Here is a 22418-nt window from a genome sequence, read left to right as displayed (position 1 = left end):
CTAGATGTAAGGAACTCGAACGACAGTTGCCGTCTTATTTTTACTCTTAGAAAGGTATCTTTCACTTTTCAAATGCTTTTTCAAGCATTATTTGCTAAACTTTTGGCAGTGAAAATGCCCTGAATTCATAATTTTCTCAAGTTATAATTTGTTTCTTTAAAACGGTGTAGTGAAAACAATTGAAACTCGGCAGATATTTTCATCTATCCATATACTACATGTACAAAAAAATGGAAAACATTGGTACCATTTCTTCAACATTTTTTCAGCTCTTTTAAAAATCAGTGAAAATTAAAATCGTTATAACTCAGCAACCGTTTAGTGAATTCGTTTAAAAATTGTGGAGCACACCAGGAAGATTAAAAAGAATAATCTCACAAATTTTCATCAATCTGGCACCATTTTGAAGATAGGTCTGATCATTAGCGTAACTAGCATTTTATAACAATAAGTCACCTACATATTTTTTTAAAACTAAAACAAAGAGTAATCTGAATAAAAAATTATTGATTATTTAACGGACCAATGTTTTTTACTTATTTTGATAGTTTCTAGGAAGGGGTCATTCCTTGTTTTGGGAGGCCAGGCCCACCCGGCCCCCTAACTGGTTACGCCAATGAGTCTGATACATCCTTAAAGGTGAAGCCAAACGCCGCGTGGCTCGCCGACTCGCCGAGCGTCGTGGGACAAATCGTGGGACAAATGCTTACCCCCACTATGACGTACTGTCGTCCCCCACTTTCTTCCCATCGCATTGCACACAACCATATCCCTACCCCGGTCCGTGTACTCGGCAGCTCAACAGGCAACGCATCCGGACGGGAGTAGAAATATGCTTGTGTGCAGCGCGACAGAAAGTGGGGGACGACAGTACGGCATAGTGGGGGTAAGCAATTGTACCACGTCCCACGATTCTGGCATCACTGCTCATGGCTTGCCGCCTCACGCCCGCCAAGCTGACTCGCCGAGCCTGGGAGAGCCGAGCTGACTCGCCGAGCCACGCGCCGTCTGACTTCACCTTAACAGTTCCACGTTCGGTTCTGACACGGGTCCCAGAGTCTAGAACAGCGCTGTCCAAGGTCGCTCCCGCGGGAGCTGAGGGTTCTCCACTCTGGCCCGCATTGTCAGGGATACCGCGCGACGATAGTCGCGAAGACGCTAGCCCGACTAGCTCGTCATGGCAGCCTTTTTAGCGTCGCGCAGTCTCCTTGACAACGGAAGGCACGCTGTGCGAGAGAAAAATTGGAAGGGGAAGCAGGCGCGTGAGGGGTCCCTACGCTGGTCAGCGCTGGTCTAGAGGCAACGGTCCCATCAGTGCAATTGCGCGTCGCGAACAACCTTTACGAGTACTTGAAAGGGTCGATTTTATGAGGCCAACCCGACGAAATGGGCGGGCGCTTTGCCAAGCGCATACGCGAATGCTTACATGCATGTCAAAAGCAGTGGATAAACTAAGGCCGTGTTCAGATATATTAGCCGGTGAGTTCGGTTTCACGAGCAGCGCGCGAGGAGAAATCAGCCACCACCACCTGACGATCGTGGATTGGCAGTTGAAGTTGATGGGCACCCGAAGGGTATGGTGTGGGGTAACGGGAACGCTGCTTGACTCCGCCTGAACGAAGCCGTGTGGCTGTTGTTTATTCTTAGCGTAATAGTTGTTTGCGTTACGAAGCTATGCGTAAACCAATACGAGATGGAGCTATCGAGAAAGAATCAATGTTCTGACCAATAAAACTCCTGAATTTTTTCGGACCTAACGCACACCTATTCTGATGTACGTATTTCTACGTTCAGAACTCGATTTGGCCTACACGTCAGGAGCTTGGCGCTATCCCCACCACTTCTGACTCGCTCTTGTTCTGCGAAGGCGAGAGCGAGATGGAACGACAGCAAGAAAGAAACGAGAAAGTGGTGGGGATGCTTCGCTGCGTGTACCTCACGGGCACCAAATCCCCACCGCGCGACGAGCAGCCCTAGCCTGAGAGAGAGTGAGAACGTAGAGAAAAGGAGCACCGAAGCAGGCCGGCGCTGTGGTGGAAGAATACCCCTCACGAAACTCACCGGCCAATAAATCTGAACACGACCTTAGACTTCTTCTACATATGTTACTCTGTGTTTTTCACGGTGCTAGGGACACAAGTCATCCTCTTCACTTTTGACCTAAACATGCTAGATTCATCAAAATGGCGCCTGTGCAGTTGTACGAGTGGGACCTCGCCTTAATAACGTTGTTCCACTTTCTCAATTTAGTTTAATAAGAAAAGTTATCGCCATTTTTGAGCAAAGAATTACATTTTAAAACATGAAAAAGTTACATTGTTTTCAAATCGGTTGTTATATTATCGAACCGCCGAAATGTAGACTTTATTGATGAAAAGGAAAGACAGTATTATCACCAGATTTATGACCGGTTTCGATTCTTTTGAATTTTTGCTTTGATAGCCCAGAGAAGCTCACCATTTTACCACTGATCTGTCTTCTAAAGGTACAAAATCTTGGTTTAAGACGGGGCTTATCGTTTTCCTTGTCCAAATTCCCTAGCCTATCGTTATCGTTCATCACAGATGGTGATGCAGTTTCCTTTGACCGAAAATCCTGCGTGGAGGGAAAAAGATTCGAAGGCAAAATTTCTTTATCTTTCGCCAAGTGGAGTTGCAAGTCCACGCAATGATCACTTGATTGACCATCGTGTGTACGCAAATGTAGATGAGAAAAGTGAGATAGTGACGGAAAATGTGGTAAGTGCGGTATATGGGGCAAGTGAGACTTTGACATCAAATGACTTTGACGCATCCCTCGTACGATGGTGTCCTTCATTTGCCGCCTCTTATTCCAGATCCTTTCAGCGATCCAAATCGAAATAGCTGTCAGGCCACCTGCTATCAAAATGAAGAAGGCAGAGTAGACATCGGCCAGCCTGGCGCTGTGGAAAGTAGTCGGTGATTTACATTGTGGCATTTCTGGCAACATTCTTTCTGTTATTCGGTTCAGGACGCCTCGTTCTCGTATCCTCAAAATGCTGAAAATGGTATATGTTTTGCATGTATTTCAGATTTACTGCGTTCAACTAGGGTTGTTTTCTCATTCAGATGTGTAAGTGACATTAGGAAAATTGTCTCCTAATCTCATGTAAATGCATTGAAAAATACGAATACATACCTGTTGATCAAAATAAGTGTCAGTTTCATACACATAAAACAAATTTCAAGTGCTTTTAGTCTGTAGCAGTGCTCGGATAGTCTCATAATTTTAGCCCTGGTTAAGCTGATACAAAATCACCCCTACTACCGTTTTTTGTTTACTTAGGATATGGGAACGTTCGCAACCGAGTGCTTGACGCCTGAATACAATGAGGCCATAAAAGATTTCTTATCAAATCTTTACGAAAATAACACTCTTTCAAGTACGTCGCTCGCCGGCTTCGACGCGTAGCACGCGTGCCTAGGGTCACTCGGGCGATATGTCATCAATTTGACAAAAAGTCAAGTTCTTCATTTTTCATCGTATCGATAAGAAAATGATTTCTGGTATTCTCCCGATTAAAAGATACCAAATACCTTATACATCGGACTATTTTTGACGCAGTTGGCTTTAATCTGCAAAATTGTTTTTATATAATTTCATTAATAATACCCCGAAATATATCGTGTTTCGTATCATTTTCATCGGCAAAACACAAAGAGTTGATTGGTGTCACTTTCGTGAAAATCCGGTGAGAAATGCAAGACTTGATATTCTCCTCTTTTTAAAGGCTAGTGGTGCCATCTTTGTTTTTTATTGCGCCATTATTGACAGGAGTTGATTGCTCGGTTGCGAAGGGTCCCAGGTCCTAAGTACACAAACAATTTATAGTGGGAATGATTTTGTATCAGCTTAAGCGGGGTAAAAATTCTCAGCTTATCCAAGCAGTACTATACTTGAATAACCTCAATTTTGTCCTTTACGACTATGGTTTATTTTTATACGCGTAAAGAACGCCGTACTTTACGTAAAGATCAATTAATTTCTGGGTAAAATAAAGTATTTATTTCAAATCTAAAGGAAACTTGGAACACAACTTTTGCAAACTTGTTTAAACACATGGTGATATACAAATACTGAGATGAAAAATATTTCAAAAGATTGTGGCAAACGTAATTGTGCGACATAGCTTTCCGAATGAATCACGTATTACAAGTTATACTACTGTTTATAAAAATTTGAAATAGAAGTAATTTAAACGCTAGTATTTCGCAATAAACTTTACGTACTTCAAGTTGATGATCTTTTTGTAGGGGCAGGAGTTGGCCATTGGTAAAGCCACCATTGTGAAGGTTTGCGGAAGGGGTAGTTCCTTCAAGGTACATCGTTCTTGTATTAACGTCGTCCTGAGAGCACGACGTGCGAGAGTGGCGCTAACAAAAAAGCCGTAGTATCCCAATACGGCTTTCGTTAGACCGGAAGTCGTGTCTAATCGAGATTCTCGGTTGTTAAACGCTCTTATGTATAGTTCGCGAAGATTGCTGTCATTCGCATTCTAAGAAAAAGTTAATGTGAAATATATATCTTCAATTTTTAAAAGTAAATCATGGGAATGTAAATAAAGAAATAATAAATTCATGATAATAATAAAATGACCTACATAATTATATAAATTTACAAACACAAAAACAATATGAAATTTAAACTGATAATTTAGGTGTAAAGGGCAAGATGCAGTTTTTTTTAGAAATTAGGGAGTCGAGACCGAAAGAGTGACCGGCATTCATGGCCAGTTACATTTCTCTCAATGACCTATGACCTTCAACCGTAATAACTTATTACTAACAACAGATGTTCAATTATGATCCAGGAATTGACTGTGTTAACTTACGAGAAATTAAAATAGGAACGATGGATAATATTTGCCATCATTGCTCCGACAGGTGATGCGCAACAACAATTCATCCTAATGTCAGAAAAACATCTTACCAAGAATATTATCTTTTCCGAAATATTATGAAGAAATTAACCTTTTTTCAGAATAGGTACTTAATTTCCTTAAAAGATATTAATTCTAATAAGCATGAATTAGTCACGCTAATATCTCGAGCGAAGCCGAGACGGGGGTAGCTAGTAGAATATATTTAGGAGGTTACATTGACGCTCGTTTTCATTGAACACCCGCTTTCACCCTCTTAAAATATTTCTTACATTTATAAATAACTATTTTATATATAAAATATTTTAATTATTTACAAAATTATTTATAAAAATTAATAAATTAATTCAAATAAACTATTTTTAAAAGTGTATTTAAACAAATATAAATAAATACATTAATTCGTATAAATAATTTTATTATAAATTTATATCATGTAGGTATTGAGAGTAGAAGATTAGTATGCGACACTAGCGGTTGGTACGCGAACTAATAGTAATGGCCGACGCAGATATACAGTTGATTGCGGTCTACCAATTTTCACAGTATCGACGAACTGTATGCAGAGAAAATGTTGTGTAGCAAATTGTTACCCTATAATGAACAATGATCTCGATTTAAGTTTTCATAAGAGTCATAAAATGGAGCAACTAAAATTGTCCACATTGCATACTTTTATATATTCCAATGTTGTGTCTAAATGTATTGTCAACATTTTTACCGTACGGAATAACTTTTAAATAATCTTTTATGCTACTGGTTCCATATAAACATATAGTAAAATATATTTATACCTGCGTCGTCCATATTTGTTATGTCACACTAGCGCCACCATTCCCGTGGTGGTAGATTTCTTTGCCAATACAATGTATTTCGCCGTGGAGTGCAAAGGAGTAAAGATCAGTTTACAAACGTGATAAAAAATACTTAAAAAAACCAGCGGCCGTAGCCGTGACGAATACACCGGTTCTCATTAGATCACCGAAGTTAAGCGTCTCGGGGCGGTGTACTGGGGAAAGATGGGTGAGACCACCTTTCTCCCGGTGCGCTGCTGCTGCTGGGACTCGCAGGAGAGAGGAGGGAAAAATGGAATGACTAAAAAAAAATGTTCGTTGGGCAATATAAGCAAAATGCTTGAAACACCACCCTGTATAAATAACACAGGAAAAACAAAATACAAATACAAAATACAATACTTAAAAAATGATCTACAAGTTTTGGTCATGATGACTTCCGACTTACTAGTCCCTATCGTGATCGTAACAAATTTTGTCCCAAATTTGAATCGTTCGTACACCTATGTATATCTCATGAATTCTGATCGACAGCATTTCTATATTTCAAAAATATATTCAAGAATCTTCTGTTGGCCGTAATACTGAGAGAAATTCTCTCACCAATTTCGGTCGAGAAGACCGTTAATTCCATTTCGGTTGTCTCACTGACCTTGGCCGTAACCGGTATTGTTTATATCAGTCTCGACTCCCTTGGAAATAACGCTATTGTAAAGCATAACGCTTATTTATACTTAATTATGGGACTTTGCGAAAGAAATACCTTATACCTATGTGATTACTGCACGAGTTCTATCGACTATTTAGTGAATGTAAAATAAAAATTTAATCACTCCTTCCTTGAAGAGAATTTATTACAAATTTTGTTTAGAGGTATTATATCAAGGTCGCTAGTGAAGTATAGTTTCGTCTATTTAATATTTCCATCAGGAATCTGAATAAAATAGTAAATAGTGTAGACCGGGGCCCTTGTTTCGTTAGAAGTACATTTCTGTCCCCACTACATCTTTTGTAGTCGCGACGGCATCATCTTAAGCCTGCCGTACATGAGGAAACTTGTACTGACACGTGCCTCGAGACGAGGTCTCATGTCTCGTGCTGGTAAGAAGGTGGAGAGAAGAAGAGAGAGACCTGTCTCGAGACATGTTTCGAAGCAAGTCTCATCGTGTAGGGGCCGCTTTAATTCTTAAGCACATTGGAACGGCCACCTTTACTGAAAGAAAACTGCGATGAAAAATGGCGAGCTGAATAACTGAATTCGTTAAAGATTCGTTCTGTCCCCCGAGCGTGACACTTATATGGAGACAATACTGTACTTCACTTACTGTACTTTTTACTTCGCTTCTAAATTCTCTCTTTTAGAAGCAGATAAAAAAATATTTATAACGGAGGTTCATAAAGAATAGAATATTAACGAATAGAACTCTGGAGTAATGGAATATGTGTCTTTCCTCAAATAAACTCACTCGAATGTATTCGTCATCAGTTATGCTGTATCCCAATTTGAAATTATGAGACACAAGGTCGGTAATGGATTTGATGCCATTTGCTTGCACCGATAGTACAGACGTAATGAAAGCAGCATAAGCATTGTACATTACCAAGGCGAACATTAGACTAAACAACAGAACTGTTTTTCCTGATGGATTGCGCGGTGTCCACGCCGACCCTGCATTAACAGTGAATAAATATGCATATACATAATAATTTATGTTATAAGTAATATAACCATGTGCATGAGTATACATTTACGTATAAATTTCAATTGCAAAACTGCAGATTTAATAAAATTTTGTACATAAAACCTTGCATGCACATTATACTGATACACCAAAGGGCAGCCTCGCCTATGCCAACGTGTTTTTCCTCCTCGTAATGTAGGGCAGTCTTCGCAGCATAAATTATGAATCCCATTGCAATCAGTATTGCAAGATAGGTAGAGGCAACGCACAACAACAGATAATTATTAAATGGCTGCCGAAATATATCCCTCATAGTGCCACTTTCCAGTGGATGGTAATAAATGTTTCTCCTATATGGAAATGCATATCGAATGTACGGCTGTCTTTACGACGTTCTGATTATTCTATCAGCACATTAACCCCTTGACTGGCGTTTGCGTATTTTCACGCCCTGGGATTTGGTAGAAGTAGTAGACAAAATAAAAGTTTAAATTTTCATTAGTGTCGGCACGTGTTCAAAGTACGGGGCGAGCTGGACAAAATTTTCTCGGCAGAAGCGAACGCTCGGAGGGGTCGAAGCGCCTCGAAGGGGCAAATTTCAAATACCTGTGTCAATCAAAGCCGTAACTTTTATATTGTTGCGAGCACCCTATGTAGAAGAATTCATGGCTTGCTGGTGCTCGCGACGGTGATAAGAAGGCAACAGGGAAGACGGAGACAGTATCGATCAACTGTCGTTCCATTCGTGAGTCAGACGTCATTGAAAGCAGAAGGGTCAAGATTACATTATCTTATACAATATTACTGTTCCCTGTTAATTAATAGAGTTCCTAGTGTTAGTGTGTTGTGTTGTCCTGATTACTTTCCTTCGTCGTGTCAAATCCGCCACAATGCCTAGCAGGGAAACTCCCCGTTGTAACAATATTATTTATTAAAGGTTTCCCGATAAAAGTCAGTTCAAACACGAACGCATTCGGGCTATTTTTAATTGTACATCATGCGAATCACTTCTAAATTCCGTAGATCAGTTATGTATAATTAACACCAGTCTTATTGATGTTGAGTTAGACCCACTTTCATCAAGGGAATCTCACCAACCCATTGGTGATACTTTCATGGAATCATGCATTGTCTGGAGGTGCATTCCCACACCGCGTGGCTCGACGAGTTTCACACCGTACTCGACATGCCACGCGTCGTGGGATCGCGCCTTGAGGTGGCGGAGTAGTAAAAAGCAAACTGCGGGCTCGATTTGTTTTCAAACCAAACATTGCGGTACACTCGGTCAACATTTATGACCCTTTTAAAAAATTATTGGCGGGAAATCACATCAAAACCGTACACAGTATGTAAAATTCTAGGACGTGAGAACTTTGCGATGCGCTGGGTTTTGAGGAATGCCCTGTTACGAGCCGATGCCAGCGGCAGTGGCCGCGATGGAAACACCGGTTCTCGTTCGATCACCGAAGTTAAGCATCGTGGGGCGCGTATCGGGGGAAGATGGGTGACCGTTTTTCTCCAGGTGCGTTGCTTGCTGCTGGCAACCTTACGCGTAGGTTTCCCCGGTTGCGAACGTTTATAATTCGTGACCGCTATGGCCTACCCAATAGCAAAATTCCTTAAGGTGATCCCATCGAGTCAAGACGTGGTCTTTCGGAACCCACTATGCTTTCCGCCCACCCTGTGGCCTGCACGGTGGTTTCCTAGGGAGGAACGATGCTCACTCCATCTTGCTTGGTTTAAACGCTGCTATAGAGGAGACTCTGAGGCGCAGCGCGTCAGTTGGACCTTTCAAAAACCGACACTATCTGTTACGAGCCGATGCTGAGGGCAATGAGAGTAGCGGCTGCGAGGCCGAGAATTGTATTTGTTTATTAGAGTTTGTTAGTAGCGGACGAACCGGGGTCTGGTATCCTCAGGAGCCGCTGTAAGCAGGTTGGATGTCGTGGACGAACCGGGGTCTGGTATTCCCGGGAGCTACTAGGAAAGGTAAGCTTCACGGACGAACCGGGATCTGGTATCGCCGGGAGCCGCTAGGAAGGTGGATATCGTGGACGAACCGGGGTCTGGTATCCCCGGGAGCCACTAGGAATGTTAGTTAGTTTAGCTTCGTAACTTAAAAATGTGATACACCTTGAGCGGGAAAGGAGTATCTATGTGGGTTGGTCTCGAAGAGGAGATTCAGATGATGAATGATTCAAATAAGGAACTCTGAGTTTAGAAATAACTAATTATATTCTATATATAAGCTCAGTCTTTTACAATTGTTTAGTGTTTCTGTCGCGGTACCTAGGTCCACCTCTCGGTTTTTACGCACTGAGAAATGCGGGGGTCTCAAAGACTTTAATAATTACAACACCTATCAGCAGCTCTACGTACTGTATAGTTTAGGTTGAAATCATAGTCGAAGGAGAATGTTACTCGATCTCGCAAGCCTCTTTCGTCTAAACGTGCTAGACTGGAAATGAGCCCCCGAGTATGGATTCGTGTCCCTTTTTATACAATGAAACTCGGCTAGAAAGTAGTGGGGACATGAGTGCCTTCATTGAATATTAGGTTTTCGGGGAAAACTCGATTGCATCACACCACGGCAGGAAACGGTGACCCGCAGGGTCACGTGCATTCCGGACGCCCGAAAGGGTTAAGAAGTCAAAGACAGGTCTGCGTACGTAACAGCCCCTAAGTCGGTCAGACTGCTCCCAGCGATCACTTTTGCCGAGAAGGTTTTATTCAAAGGTCTGAACACACATATTGGTTCCGGGACAGTTCAGTACCGGCGTGTCAGTGGTAAGATTCTTCTTATGCGGGGCACAGAGGACCACTCGTCATACATCATCAGTCATCATTCTGTGGAACTGGCACGGAACTGATAAGTGTACCCAGGCATTCTAATTATTTTTAATGGTTGTAATGGAAAGAGTACTTGAATTCTGCGTGGTACACGATGGTATGTACACGGAACTGTTATCTGTGCCTACACATTAATTCGCCCGGAGCAAACATTTGGAGACATTCTGACAATACTTTCGATGCTTTCTAGAACATAATGCCGTAAGAACGTGTCAAAACCGTGCATAGAATGCAAATCTTTTGGCGTGAAAAGACTCAAACGCTACTCAAAGAGTTGACTACTACAGGATGAAGTTAAAATTGTTAATATTTTCTGTCTTTCATTATAAAATTGTCTAAGAATTCTAAGACCAAGTCACTGAAATCGTTCTGTATTGTAAAATATTATGTAGGGAAAATTTCATTAAGTAGGGGAAGTTATTTTATATACGTCTAATATGAATCACGTAGATCAGGATTGAGTAACTCAGGCCTTCCAAGTAGGGCAAAAGCACTCGTGAAACACATGTTTTTAGCCTCGCCTACTCGCCATTGTAATTTTAATTGTAATGGTGCAATAAAGTCATTTATTATTATTATTATTATATGTTTCCGTTCTCCCTCCAACGCTACGCCTTCAGCTAAGGTGGGACGATTCCTACTAGGGTGAAAGTACCAAATGTGTCAAGTTTTTATAGGAAATTTCATAATGACTTAAAAATAGTAGGAAAAATTAAAATTTAAACTAGCATTTCAAAATGACGTAAAAAGAATTATTACTTCAGTAATTATTACTGTATCGTTGTGTGTAATAAATTTTTTAATTCTTTTTACGTCATTTTGAAATGCTAGTTTAAATTTTAATTTTTCCTACTATTTTTAAGTAATTATGAAATTTCCTATAAAAACTTGACACATTTGGTACTTTCACCCTAAACCGAAACATGTGCTTCAGGAGTGGTTTTCCCCTACTTGGGAAGGCCTGGACTAACTGGTTGCTCGCGAGCCACTGTGGGCTCTTAGCCTTGCTACTACGCTGAACTCCCCCCCTCCATACCTACCAGACACTGACGATCGCAGTGGATTTCCTTCTCTTTTCGACTGCGATCTTCAGAGTCTGGTAGGTATGGAGGGGGCCGTTCAGCGTGGCAGCAAGGCGAAGATGCCCCCGGTGGCCCGCGAGCCACCAGTTAGTCAACCCTGACATAGATGATACAACATTTGTTTTTTAAAATTGTGGTCCTTAAATATTTCGACATGAATAATGTGAATATTCGCTCACATGTAGCGAATCAAAGGGTGACTGAACGTCATTTCTGCTTGTCTTTCTTCATTCACGGTTATGTATCCGAGGCCTATGTCCACCGTGCCAGCAACGACATCTCCAAGAAGGTTGTTCCAAACTTTGTTGTTCACTGTGCCGAGTTTCTCATGCGGCACTAACTCTATACTAAAAAGGAGAAAAACGTAAAAAAGACAATAGTACACGCTCTAACGCTCATGCCCATCGCGCACGCTCTTCGCGCACACAAAGGACGGAGTATCAGGCGCACAGTGGAGTATTTGGCCGTAAAAGCTAGCCAAAAGTCGATTTGAAAAATCTTGTTCAAACTGAAGAATTTTTGTTTCCTGTGATAGATGAATGTATGAAGAACAATGTGCCAATATTGTTTTTTTTTCATTTATTCACTCATAAAGAGTTATTATTTGTCAGAAGTGAAGAGTTTTCATAGTACACGTTTCTCTCTTGATCAGTCTCTGAAACACTGTTCGCTAAATAGTCATTTGTTTCTTACAGAAGCCTTTCAGGTAGGTGTGTACTACACTTTCAAATAATCTTTCCTTTCGTATTACCTATCTTTTTGTGATTACTGATGCTTGAATATCTATATCTATACTATTATATAAAGAGAGAGCCGTTTTTTATGTCGCGCAAAACTCGACCTATTGAAACGATCTTCCTCAAATTTTAACACGTTATTTCTGCATACTCTAGGATGGACATAGGCTATGTAGCATGTCTCAGAAACGCGTTATTAACATGTAATTTATGTGTAAACATTTCATGTGTACGGCTGTTTTGCAGACCACGTGACCCGTGTATACGACAGTCTACTTCGCGCGCATGCGCATATTCGGCCCGCGCGATACCTCGCCGCAGCAGTACCGCGATGTCACCACCAGATGGCAAAGCTTTTCGCGCGCTTTCTCGCTAGAAAAGTGGATTATCGCGGACATATATGTTAGAATGGTCGCATGGTAACAAATTGCTATCACTAGGGATGGAGTGCAAAATCACTAACAGTGATTCATCACAGTGATCGTGTTTTTTTTAACTTGAGCGAATTGTTTACTGTGATCGTAATTCTTGATCTTGAGTGAATTATTTTTTATAAAATACTTAAATATAGTTTGTGTTGCAGACAAAGCGTGCTAATTCAGCGAATATATAACTAGTATTTACATTCATAAATAGTCAATGCGTGCACGCACTGATTTGATTGGCTAAAGTCTTCATATATACATTGCACTTTTTAACTAAACTGAAGAGATATTCGTTAATTTAAATAAATCAAGAACGATTACATTGGTTCAATATACACAACTGAAATTCTATAAGCACAGTGAGGACTTCAAAATGTTTCAAGAGAAATTAGAAATTGGGGTTATGTGGCGCGTGCAAAGAGCAGTTATGCTTTCCACCAATCAGATCACGAAAATCGTGAGTCACTGTTCTGCCTGCACCAATCAGAAGCGATCACGAAAATCACGGATCACTGTGAAAAATCACCGCGATTGGGAATGAACGTGATCAAATCACCAGTGATTCACAAATCACGGTTCTAGCCAACACTAGCTGTCACAGATTTATGTGTATTCCGTGTGGATGTTAGTATGCCCCGGATGCGATCAAATTTGTTAAGATCATCCACTCCTGCTCGACGTATGCAATACGAGCTTTGCTTCTCAGCTTCACCCGAAATTTAGATTCTGATTTTATCTCTCGCTTTCGGCAAGAAAAGAAGCGATAAACGACCACTCGGAGTCATGTGTCCCCTCTACGTTAAGAGCTCGCCGCCGCGCCCGTACCGAGTCGCGAGCCCTTAGCGAATAAATACTGTATATTAAAAAGTAGTACCGAAACAGAAGGTGGCTTATGGTTAGACCCATCATGGTACGTTGCCCTGCATACAACGGGCGATTTTCACTTGAAGTGCGCTACAGTCGAAGGGTTCAGAATACGGATTTGTAATTCGCCAATACGCGTTATGAGTATCCCGTGTACACATTTCTCGTTCGTATACGATCAAAACTTACTTTTAGTTAAAACTATCATTCGATGCACGTTATTTGAGCGATGTGTACCTCGCATTCACGCTGCTCGTGACGAAGCTCGCAAAGTCGAGAAGTGGCGCTATATCGTTCGCGACTACCTGATCAGTGCCGTCCATCTGTCCATCGATCGTTTCGTTCAATACTCCAAAAACGATTGGTAGTCCTTTGAAATCATTCCTTAGTTTAACGCTCACTGGATTCTGAAGCGACCAGGAGTCTGGACTCCATGATCCGAGGAAACTGGTCACCAGGCTAGTGTTATCGGTGTACCGAATTTTGTACACGTGTACAAAGTAAAAGACCACCATTCTGTCCTCCAAAATGCTGTAGTTCAAGTTGATTGTTGCGTTCTCGTCGATTCGTTTCATGGGAGGTTGTCGAAAATCGAAATGATTTTTATAATCCTGCAGACGTGGGCAGGTCCTAAGGGAAACGTTAAAGACTGTTGAAGAAGAATGAAAGAATTAAAATCAATCGCTGGCTGAATTGCACTGAAACGAATGATATTCCGGTAACTGAGTGCAGTACTTGGAATACGATCTTTCTCGATTGCCATTTGATTCTCAGTATTCATAATAGCACGACCTCGCTTGTGCTTGATTCTTTGATTAATGTGTTTTGAAATTTGTTTAATCCCTTTTTGGTATCGCTGCAGGTGTGTTTACGTCGCGCCGAGTGATAGACGATTAAGAAAAATATTCTTCATTTTGTTCAACATATTCTGTAACCACACACCTGTTCTCGTACGTTTCAGATAATTTCTGAATCGCTGCATGCGACAAGGGAGAGGTTGCGACGATAACGTCGCTATCGATGCCAATATTCAGATGCCGCAGCAGGGTATCAATCGTTGCATCCGTGTTTGTTGTTGTTATCAATAACCATGACACGTAGTAATTAAACAGAAACTTCTGGGAAGCCTGTAATCTCGTCACGTATTCATTAACCATTAAACGTTGAATAAAATGAAATGATGTATTGGCTCTTAACAAATTGAATAATCATAAAAGGACAATACCCAGTAGGGCGGAGCGATACTGTATAGGCGAAAATTTAAATTTTAATTTTTAGTTGGCCTGGGTGCGGGATAGTTATCTTTTGATTAACCAAACACAACTGTAAAAAAAAATTTGAAAAATATTCATGTCTTCAGGTTCCTTTTTCTCCTAAAAATTATTATATGATTGTATGATTATATAATCATATAATCATATAATCATATAATCATATAATCATATAATCATATAATCATATAATCATATAATCATATAATCATATAATCATATAATCATATAATCATATAATCATATAATCATATAATCGTATAATCGTATAATCGTATAATCGTATAATCGTATAATCGTATAATCGTATAATCGTATAATCGTATAATCGTATAATCGTATAATCGTATAATCGTATAATCTTATAATCTTATAATCATATAATCATATAATCATATAATCATATAATCATATAATCATATAATCATATAATCATATAATCATATAATCATATAATCATATAATCATATAATCATATAATCATATAATCATATAATCATATAATCATATAATCATATAATCATATAATCATATAATCATGTAATCATATAATCATTTTTAGAAGAAAAAGGAACCTGAAGACATGAATATTTTTCCAAAATTGTTTTACAGTTGTGTTTGGTTAATCAAAAGACAACTATCCCGCACCCAGGCCAACTGAAAATTCAAATTTAAATTTTCGCCTATATAGTATGATTATATAATCATTTTTAGAAGAAAAGGGAACCTGCAGACACGCATATTTTTCCAATTTTTTTCTACAGTTGTGTTTGGTTAATCAAAAGACAACTATCCCGCACCCAGGCAAGCTGAAAATTCAAATTTAAATTTTCCGCTCCGCCCTAATACCCAGTCCTTCAAGAACTGTTACCATGCACCTAAAAACGGACGGTACTATGTATGTATATGTAATGCAAATTGATCCATTTGTTACATAAGTCTGCCAAGAGCCTTTAACCCTTAGTATCATGCTTTTTTTATTTTACTCAGAAAAATTCTTATCGGTATACTTTTGTCCACGCTTCATCGTAAAAATAAGCAAAAAAATCCTAGTGTAACAATTTTTTTTATAAATGAAAAATATGGATATAACACCAATGTTAAACCATGCATAAAGTTACCTATGTATTATAACGTTAAAATAATGCTCGGTTTTGCAGAATGTTACACTAGTGTTACATACATTGTTATGTTCGATGTCAAATTTATTCACAAAAGAAATCCGAAATAATTGAGAGAAAAATTAGCAATTACCTGGTATTTTCAGTGGTCCTGGCGAAATTAAGAGTTGTAATCAACAATACGACACAGTGTACCACAGTAGAATTTCTACGGATGTATTTCTGCCATAAGGACACTTGTTACATATGGTAATAGCAAAGTAACGCTTTAATATTCATGCAGAAGCCCCCAAATGGCGCGCATAATTTTTTCAATTCGTGTAACACGGGTGTTACGCTATGATACTAAGGGTTAATTCGAATTTTAACGCAATTATCATGCTCTATGCATTTTCTTGCTGTCATAGATATATCGTATAATTGCTATCGCAATTAGCATGAACGGGGTGAAGGCAATGTAACACAAATTACACAAATAAACTATTAAGTCTTCAAACCATCAATGAATGTTTCCAGTCGTGTTTAAAATAATGCTTGCGAAATAGGTAATATTGTGCATGGCTGTATGTATGTGCTTTTTCGATTTTTTAGTCTGTAATGGGGCCTTTTTTTAAAGTAGTACTGATCGTTACTTTTATGCGTCTCGTTAGTCAAAATTTATAATCGAAGGTCAAAAGCATGGTCGGGGGCGATTGTAACATCCACAATCGGGGTTGGTTGTATCGCAATAGAACCGAATAGTGACAAAGAAGGATAATAGTATTGTCTTGTTTGCATGGAATCCCGCAGGCCTTCCCAAGTAGGGGAAAACCACTCGTGAAACACATGTTTTTAGGTTAGGTTGTAGAGCAGCAGTTAATGCTGAACCTCGCCTACTCGACATTGTAATTTTAATTGTAATGGTGCAATAAAGTCATTTATTATTATTATTATTATATGTTTCGGTACTCCCTCCAACGCTACGCCTTCATCTAAGGTGGGACGATTCCTACTAACCTTTCTCCGAGGAGACAGTAACGCCGCTAGGAAGCATGTTGGGGCGCTTTAGGGTGAAAGTACATTTGCATTAATTTTGTCAAATTCAAAAATGTCATTTTTCTGGTTTTGGCCATAAATCGCAAAATTTCCCCACTGTGTAGCATTTCAAAATGACGTGCTAGTTTAAATTTAAATTTTTCCTACTATTTTTAAGTCATTACGAAATTTCCTATAAAAACTTGAGTAATTATTACTCTATCGTTGTATGTAATAATTTTTTTTTAATTCTTTTTACGTCATTTTCAAATGCTAGTTTAAATTTTAATTTTTCCTACTATTTTTAAGTCATTACGAAATTTTCTGTAAAAACTTGACACATTTGGCAGTTTCACCCTAAAGCGCCCCAACATGCTTCCTAGCGGCGTTACTGTCTCTTCGGAGAAAGGGTAGTAGGAATCGTCCCACCTTAGCTGAAGGCGTAGCGTTGGAGGGAGAACCGAAACATGTGTTTCAGGAGTGGTTTTCCCCTACTTGGGAAGGCCTGCTATAGCATATCACAAGGTAAACCAAATGAAAAATAGGTGCAATGTACTGAATGTAAGGATTGAGCAGATGAAGAATGCACCAGCCAAAACGTGTTTTATTTCTGGTTATAGATTTTACTTTTCTAATTTATTATTATAATTTAAATCAATAAACATTTTGATTTTGTAAAGTTAAATTGGTGTTGTTATTGACTACGTGCAGTGTTACAACCGACCCTGGGCCAGGGACGGTTGTAACACTTTACACGCTACTCATTTCTTATTAACCCGCCGGCAGGCGCACCGGTGTACTCAGTACACGGAGGTCAGTTTTTGGCTGAAAAAGCCGTTTTACCGTGATTTATTCTACCCAGCACCGCCATGCATTTTTCCAGTGCACATATTTGCATAATGCTACGTACTTGTCAGGTTCAAATTCAGTTGGGAAGTATCTCTGATTGATTGAAAACGAAAGTATACCGCGTATCCTACCGGCGAGCGCTTCCGTGTACTCACAAGATTCCCAGGTGTCCACCTCCGATTGCTGTGGTTTTTGAATATATTTTAGAGGATAGAAAAATAAGAAACAGGTGCCTTTTTATTTTGGGCTGTTTGCACGTTTAGGGGGTGAAACCACCCCACAAAGTTTTTTGGATGTTCGCCTCTGATTGTACTGGTATTTGGATATGTTTTAGATGGCCGAAAAATAAGAAACAGGTGTCTTTTTATTTTGGCCTGTTTGCACGTTTAGGGGGTGAAACTACCCCTCAAAGGTTTTCAGCTGTCCACCTCCGATTGTTTTGGTTTTTGGATATATTTTAGAGGATAGAAAAATAAGAAACAGATGCGATTTTATTTTGGGCTGTTTGCACGTTTAAGGGGTGAAAGCACCCCACAAAGTTTTTTGGATGTTCGCCTCTGATTATACTGGTATTTGGATATGTTTTAGATGGCCGAAAAATAAGAAACAGGTGTCTTTTTATTTTGGCCTGTTTGCACGTTTAGGGGGTGAAACTACCCCTCAAAGGTTTTCAGGTGTTCGCCTCTGATTGTTCTGGGTTTCGGATATATTTTAGATGGCCGAAAAATAAGAAACTGGTGTGTTTTTATTTTAGCCTGTTTGCACATTTAGGGGGTGAAACCACCCCACAAAGTTATATGGCTGGTTTCACCCCTAAACACGAAAACAGGCCAAAATAAAAAGACACCAGTTTCTTATATTTCGGTCCTCTAAAACATACCCAAAAACCAGAACAGTCGGAGGCGAACACCTGAAAAATTGTGAGTACACGGGCGCGGTCAGCGGCAAGATATGCGGCATAAGTACTTTCGTTTTCATTCAACCAGAGACACTTCCAATCTGAATTTGAACCTGACAAGTACGTAGCATGATGCAAAAATGTCCGCTGGAAGAATTCATAGAGATGCTGGGTAGAATAAATTACGGTAAAACAGTTTTTCAGCCAAAACAAACCTCCGTGTACGGAGTACACGACGCGCCCGCTCGTGTAAAACTTTTAGGCGCGACTGCCGGCGGGTTAATAACGTGGATATTACATGACGCATAGCGAAACTGTTTTGACTCAACGATGTGAAATAAGTAAGTGACATTTCCGTAGAAGAGTTTTTGTTGCAAATGTAGTTCCTGCGTAATTGTATTCCAAAGTCAAAGTGTGACTACCGCCCCCCAGGCTACCCTACTCTTTACCCTAACATCAACGAATCGGATCACACGACACAGCGTGACGAAGAGGACCCCTCTTGCCCCTGTGCCAATGTTGTTAATAAATCATGTGCATATTTGCAAATGCGGTAGTAACAAGAAAGTTTCCGAGCCTTAATCTATAAAAACTTTGTTAACGTCGCTTAAGTATTGGAAAAAATAAAATATTTAAACTGTTTGCAACCAATGCTAATGAACGACTTATATGTCAACAAGTTAATCAGGCCCGATGCAAGAACATGTCTGTATTAGCATTTAGCTGCGCAACTTTCTTGAAACAGATATTTAAAAAACAGTAAAGTTTTGACTACTTTAAATCGACTACTTAATTATCAATTATTAACCCTTTAATTACAATTAGCTGAACATTTGGTTGGGTATCTAATACAAAGTGAACTGGAATAAGAAAAGTTGGCAGCTATAAGTTCAATATCGACTAGAGATGGGCTGACAACAATCAGGATTACAAGACTTTTTAAATAAATTTCATCTAAATAAAAATAAAAATTATATTCAACTAGACTACCCATGTATTCGCATCAGTCAGGAGCAACTATTCTTGTGACTATATATAATAAAGAAATTACATTTATAATAACATGCTGTTATTACACTACACAGCAAGTATAGTAGGTACCTACACAGGAGAAATAAAAAAAAAACTCAAAATTTTAATAAAGACAGTTAAAGACAGTTGTCATTATTTTATTCCCGATTTCGAGATATTATGTACGGTCTTTTTGATGGTGAAGATTTTTTTCACACGTGCATGCATGTTTCGTTTTTATACGTATTCCTCACCACGTGGAGAACGTTCTCAGGTGATGTGAGATTAAGCCCATCCAGTAGTACAATCGATCCAATCCGATGCTTTTGAATGACAAGGGCATCAGGTATATTTGGATTGATAGCTGATTGAATTGACACGCTGATTCCTTTATCGGTAAGACACGCGATCAAAGGTCTGGTGTAAGCAAATACACAGTCTTCACGGAAGTATGTAAAAAAAAAGTTCATTTATCACACATGCACGACACGGAAGGGATAAGTCAGCGGCGATCATCTGCGGTTTGTAATTTAACACTAATGGCTCTTGACACGTGTGACATAATACGTCAATTTACAAATGTTTTTCCTCGAAGTTTTACATTTACATGTATTAATCTCTATTGAGTAATATATCGCAACAAGATCGTTAAGTTGGTACTGCACATTATCATCTCTGCCAAAAATACGTTTAAATTATGTAATTTTCGTTCCAAAGGAATTTCGAGTCTGTGGTAAGGAATGTACAAACAATATTTTTTTTATGTAATTTATACACGGCACGTGTGTCACTTATGGCTCGACATTCGATGCATGGCACGTACTGAACTGTAATCAACAATCGATTTCCTAATTCAACGTGATAAATAAGGGAAAATACAAGTCGCATTTGAGCCATTGATAATTGATCGGTATCTATAAATACAAACTATAATGGCTGTATGTCAAAACGACCTTGCCGCACTGAAAAAGCAACTCCATGTTTCATTGCAAAGATAGCAAGGAGAAATGAATGTAGATGAACGAGGTTACATCTAAATAAATAATTAAAGGCTATGGAAATTATTGCTTGACTCCCTGCTACTAAAGTACCAATCATTTTTATTACTTTGATCTCATAAAGAGTGAAGAATAACCTTGCATACTAGAATCCTTCATGAAAGAATTCAATCTTCGTATATTGAGAAAATTTGAAAAATTCAACTGTGCTTACCCAGCGAATTTAGGTTCTCAAAAACTACTATTTGGTCCCAAGATCTCCACTTGGCGAACTGCAGGATCAATTGCAACGTTAACGACGAAGGTAGTATACAAGCGCACGTTGCTGTGCAGAATACTGTTGTTACACAAAATCCTATTGCCATTTTTCTGTAGACAGAAAAGATGAGAATCTACTAAATTTACATTTTTACCCATTTCGTATAAAGTTATGTGCATCATTCATTCGCATTGAAAAGTTTAACGCTCATGATGCGATAAGTTCGACAACGTCGCTTCGGGTCACCGTGACTGCTCTACCTATAAAATATATATTGAAATAATTGACCAGTTTTTTTTTAATCAATCAAATATCGTAATCGTCCATGTTTACTTGACGTTGGAATCTAAATTCGTAAGATAGCCTCGTTTCTGCGATGACACCATTATTTCACACAAAGCATTCACATTTCCGTCACAATTCATGTGCAATTAAAAAAAAAACACTTCTTTAAGAAAGGATCTAATGTAGAAAATAGACTACTTTCAAATAGGTTTGAACATACGGATCCTTCGTAAAAAGAAGTCGACTTGAAAAAACGGAATCCCTATTAATGTTGTTAATCAACAGTGGATGAAAAGATATTTTCGTTCACGACGGGCTAAAGTAAAAAAGTAATCGATGAGCAAATCAATTTGTGCCTACCTTGTGAGCATCGCACAAAGATCCTCGCAGAAGAACAATCAACTATAACGTACAGCTCATCATTTAAGCTTCAGTTCAATTTATTTAGTTCCAATTAATGGTTAGGGAGCAGAAATAGCTCGTACCAGTTCTTCGGCAACGCCTGTACGAAACACGAAACACCTTAGGCTGCGATCGAATATAGACTGAGGATCATCTCGCAAAGTCCTTTCGGTTCGTCCCTACGTCAACGCGTGCGATAGAAAGTAGATTCCCGATAGGGATCAAAAGAAACCCATATCCTGCTCCCTTCTGAGCAAATTAATTGCGCCGGTGGTGTCACTTCTAGCTAATAACTATCATTTCTCTAGAGACTAAATGGACAAGGAAAATCGCTTAACGGCTCCAAGTTGAAATTAGACTGAACACCGGCCTCACCAATGCCTCACTCGGGACACACTGACTATTATAAAAATGTTCGTAAGGCAGGCTATTGTTTGAATGAGAACACTATATATGAATGTAAGAATATGGAATATGTACTTTTTGGAATTTAACAGGAGAAAGATTATTACATTGCACAGTTCGACAGCCATCTGGGCTTGTAACATTCAATAGCCGTTTCTTATAGGTTTTCCTGTCATGAAAACGAATCCGCAAACCGTTTGTCGCCATCACCCTCAGTTTTTGAGAAATTCGATTTTGAAGAAAACTGCAAATTTTCAACTTTGGTTGCTCGTTGCGTCAAATTATTCTATGAACCCTCCCGAATGCAACGATATAAGTTATTATTGGATTATGAGCATTTAAATATGTTTAAGCAACGATTAAAGGGAAAGGACACCCGAAATGCACCTATTTTTGAAGATATCTTTCTATTTATTTCCAAAACTAAGGGTCCAGGACAAAATCTGAATACTCCACGCGATGCAGCGGACATTTTTCCTTCGGAAAGCATTAACAGAAGTGGTAAGTCACGTTTTGTTTTTAATACAGAAGCGAAATAGTTTGGCGAAACGTGCGGCGGCGACAGTGGTAG

At 39.2% G+C, this 22418-nt stretch overlaps 1 protein-coding gene and 1 long non-coding RNA gene across 2 annotated transcripts in view; one reads left to right on the top strand and one right to left on the bottom strand.

The window, feature by feature from the left end:
- LOC143371694 (uncharacterized) overlaps positions 1-22418 on the top strand; it is a 174783-nt gene that overhangs the window by 10858 nt on the left and 141507 nt on the right. The gene's annotated exons all lie outside the window — the stretch shown is intronic.
- LOC143371693 (glutamate receptor ionotropic, delta-2) lies at positions 1672-21587 on the bottom strand. Its single transcript, XM_076817165.1, has 10 exons — positions 21401-21587; positions 20711-20865; positions 19753-19937; positions 14277-14461; positions 13572-13964; positions 11488-11655; positions 7500-7726; positions 7161-7363; positions 4251-4516; positions 1672-3019 (listed from the first exon to the last, which is right to left on the bottom strand). The coding sequence occupies exons 1-10, from the start codon at positions 21409-21411 to the stop codon at positions 2365-2367; spliced, it is 2448 nt and encodes an 815-aa protein (XP_076673280.1). The 5' UTR covers positions 21412-21587; the 3' UTR covers positions 1672-2364.

Source organism: Andrena cerasifolii, chromosome 7, assembly GCF_050908995.1.
Source record: "Andrena cerasifolii isolate SP2316 chromosome 7, iyAndCera1_principal, whole genome shotgun sequence".
In the NCBI taxonomy this organism is placed as follows: domain Eukaryota; kingdom Metazoa; phylum Arthropoda; class Insecta; order Hymenoptera; family Andrenidae; genus Andrena; species Andrena cerasifolii.
Note: the sequence above shows the minus strand (reverse complement) of the source record. Positions and strands in the feature narration are given on the sequence as shown.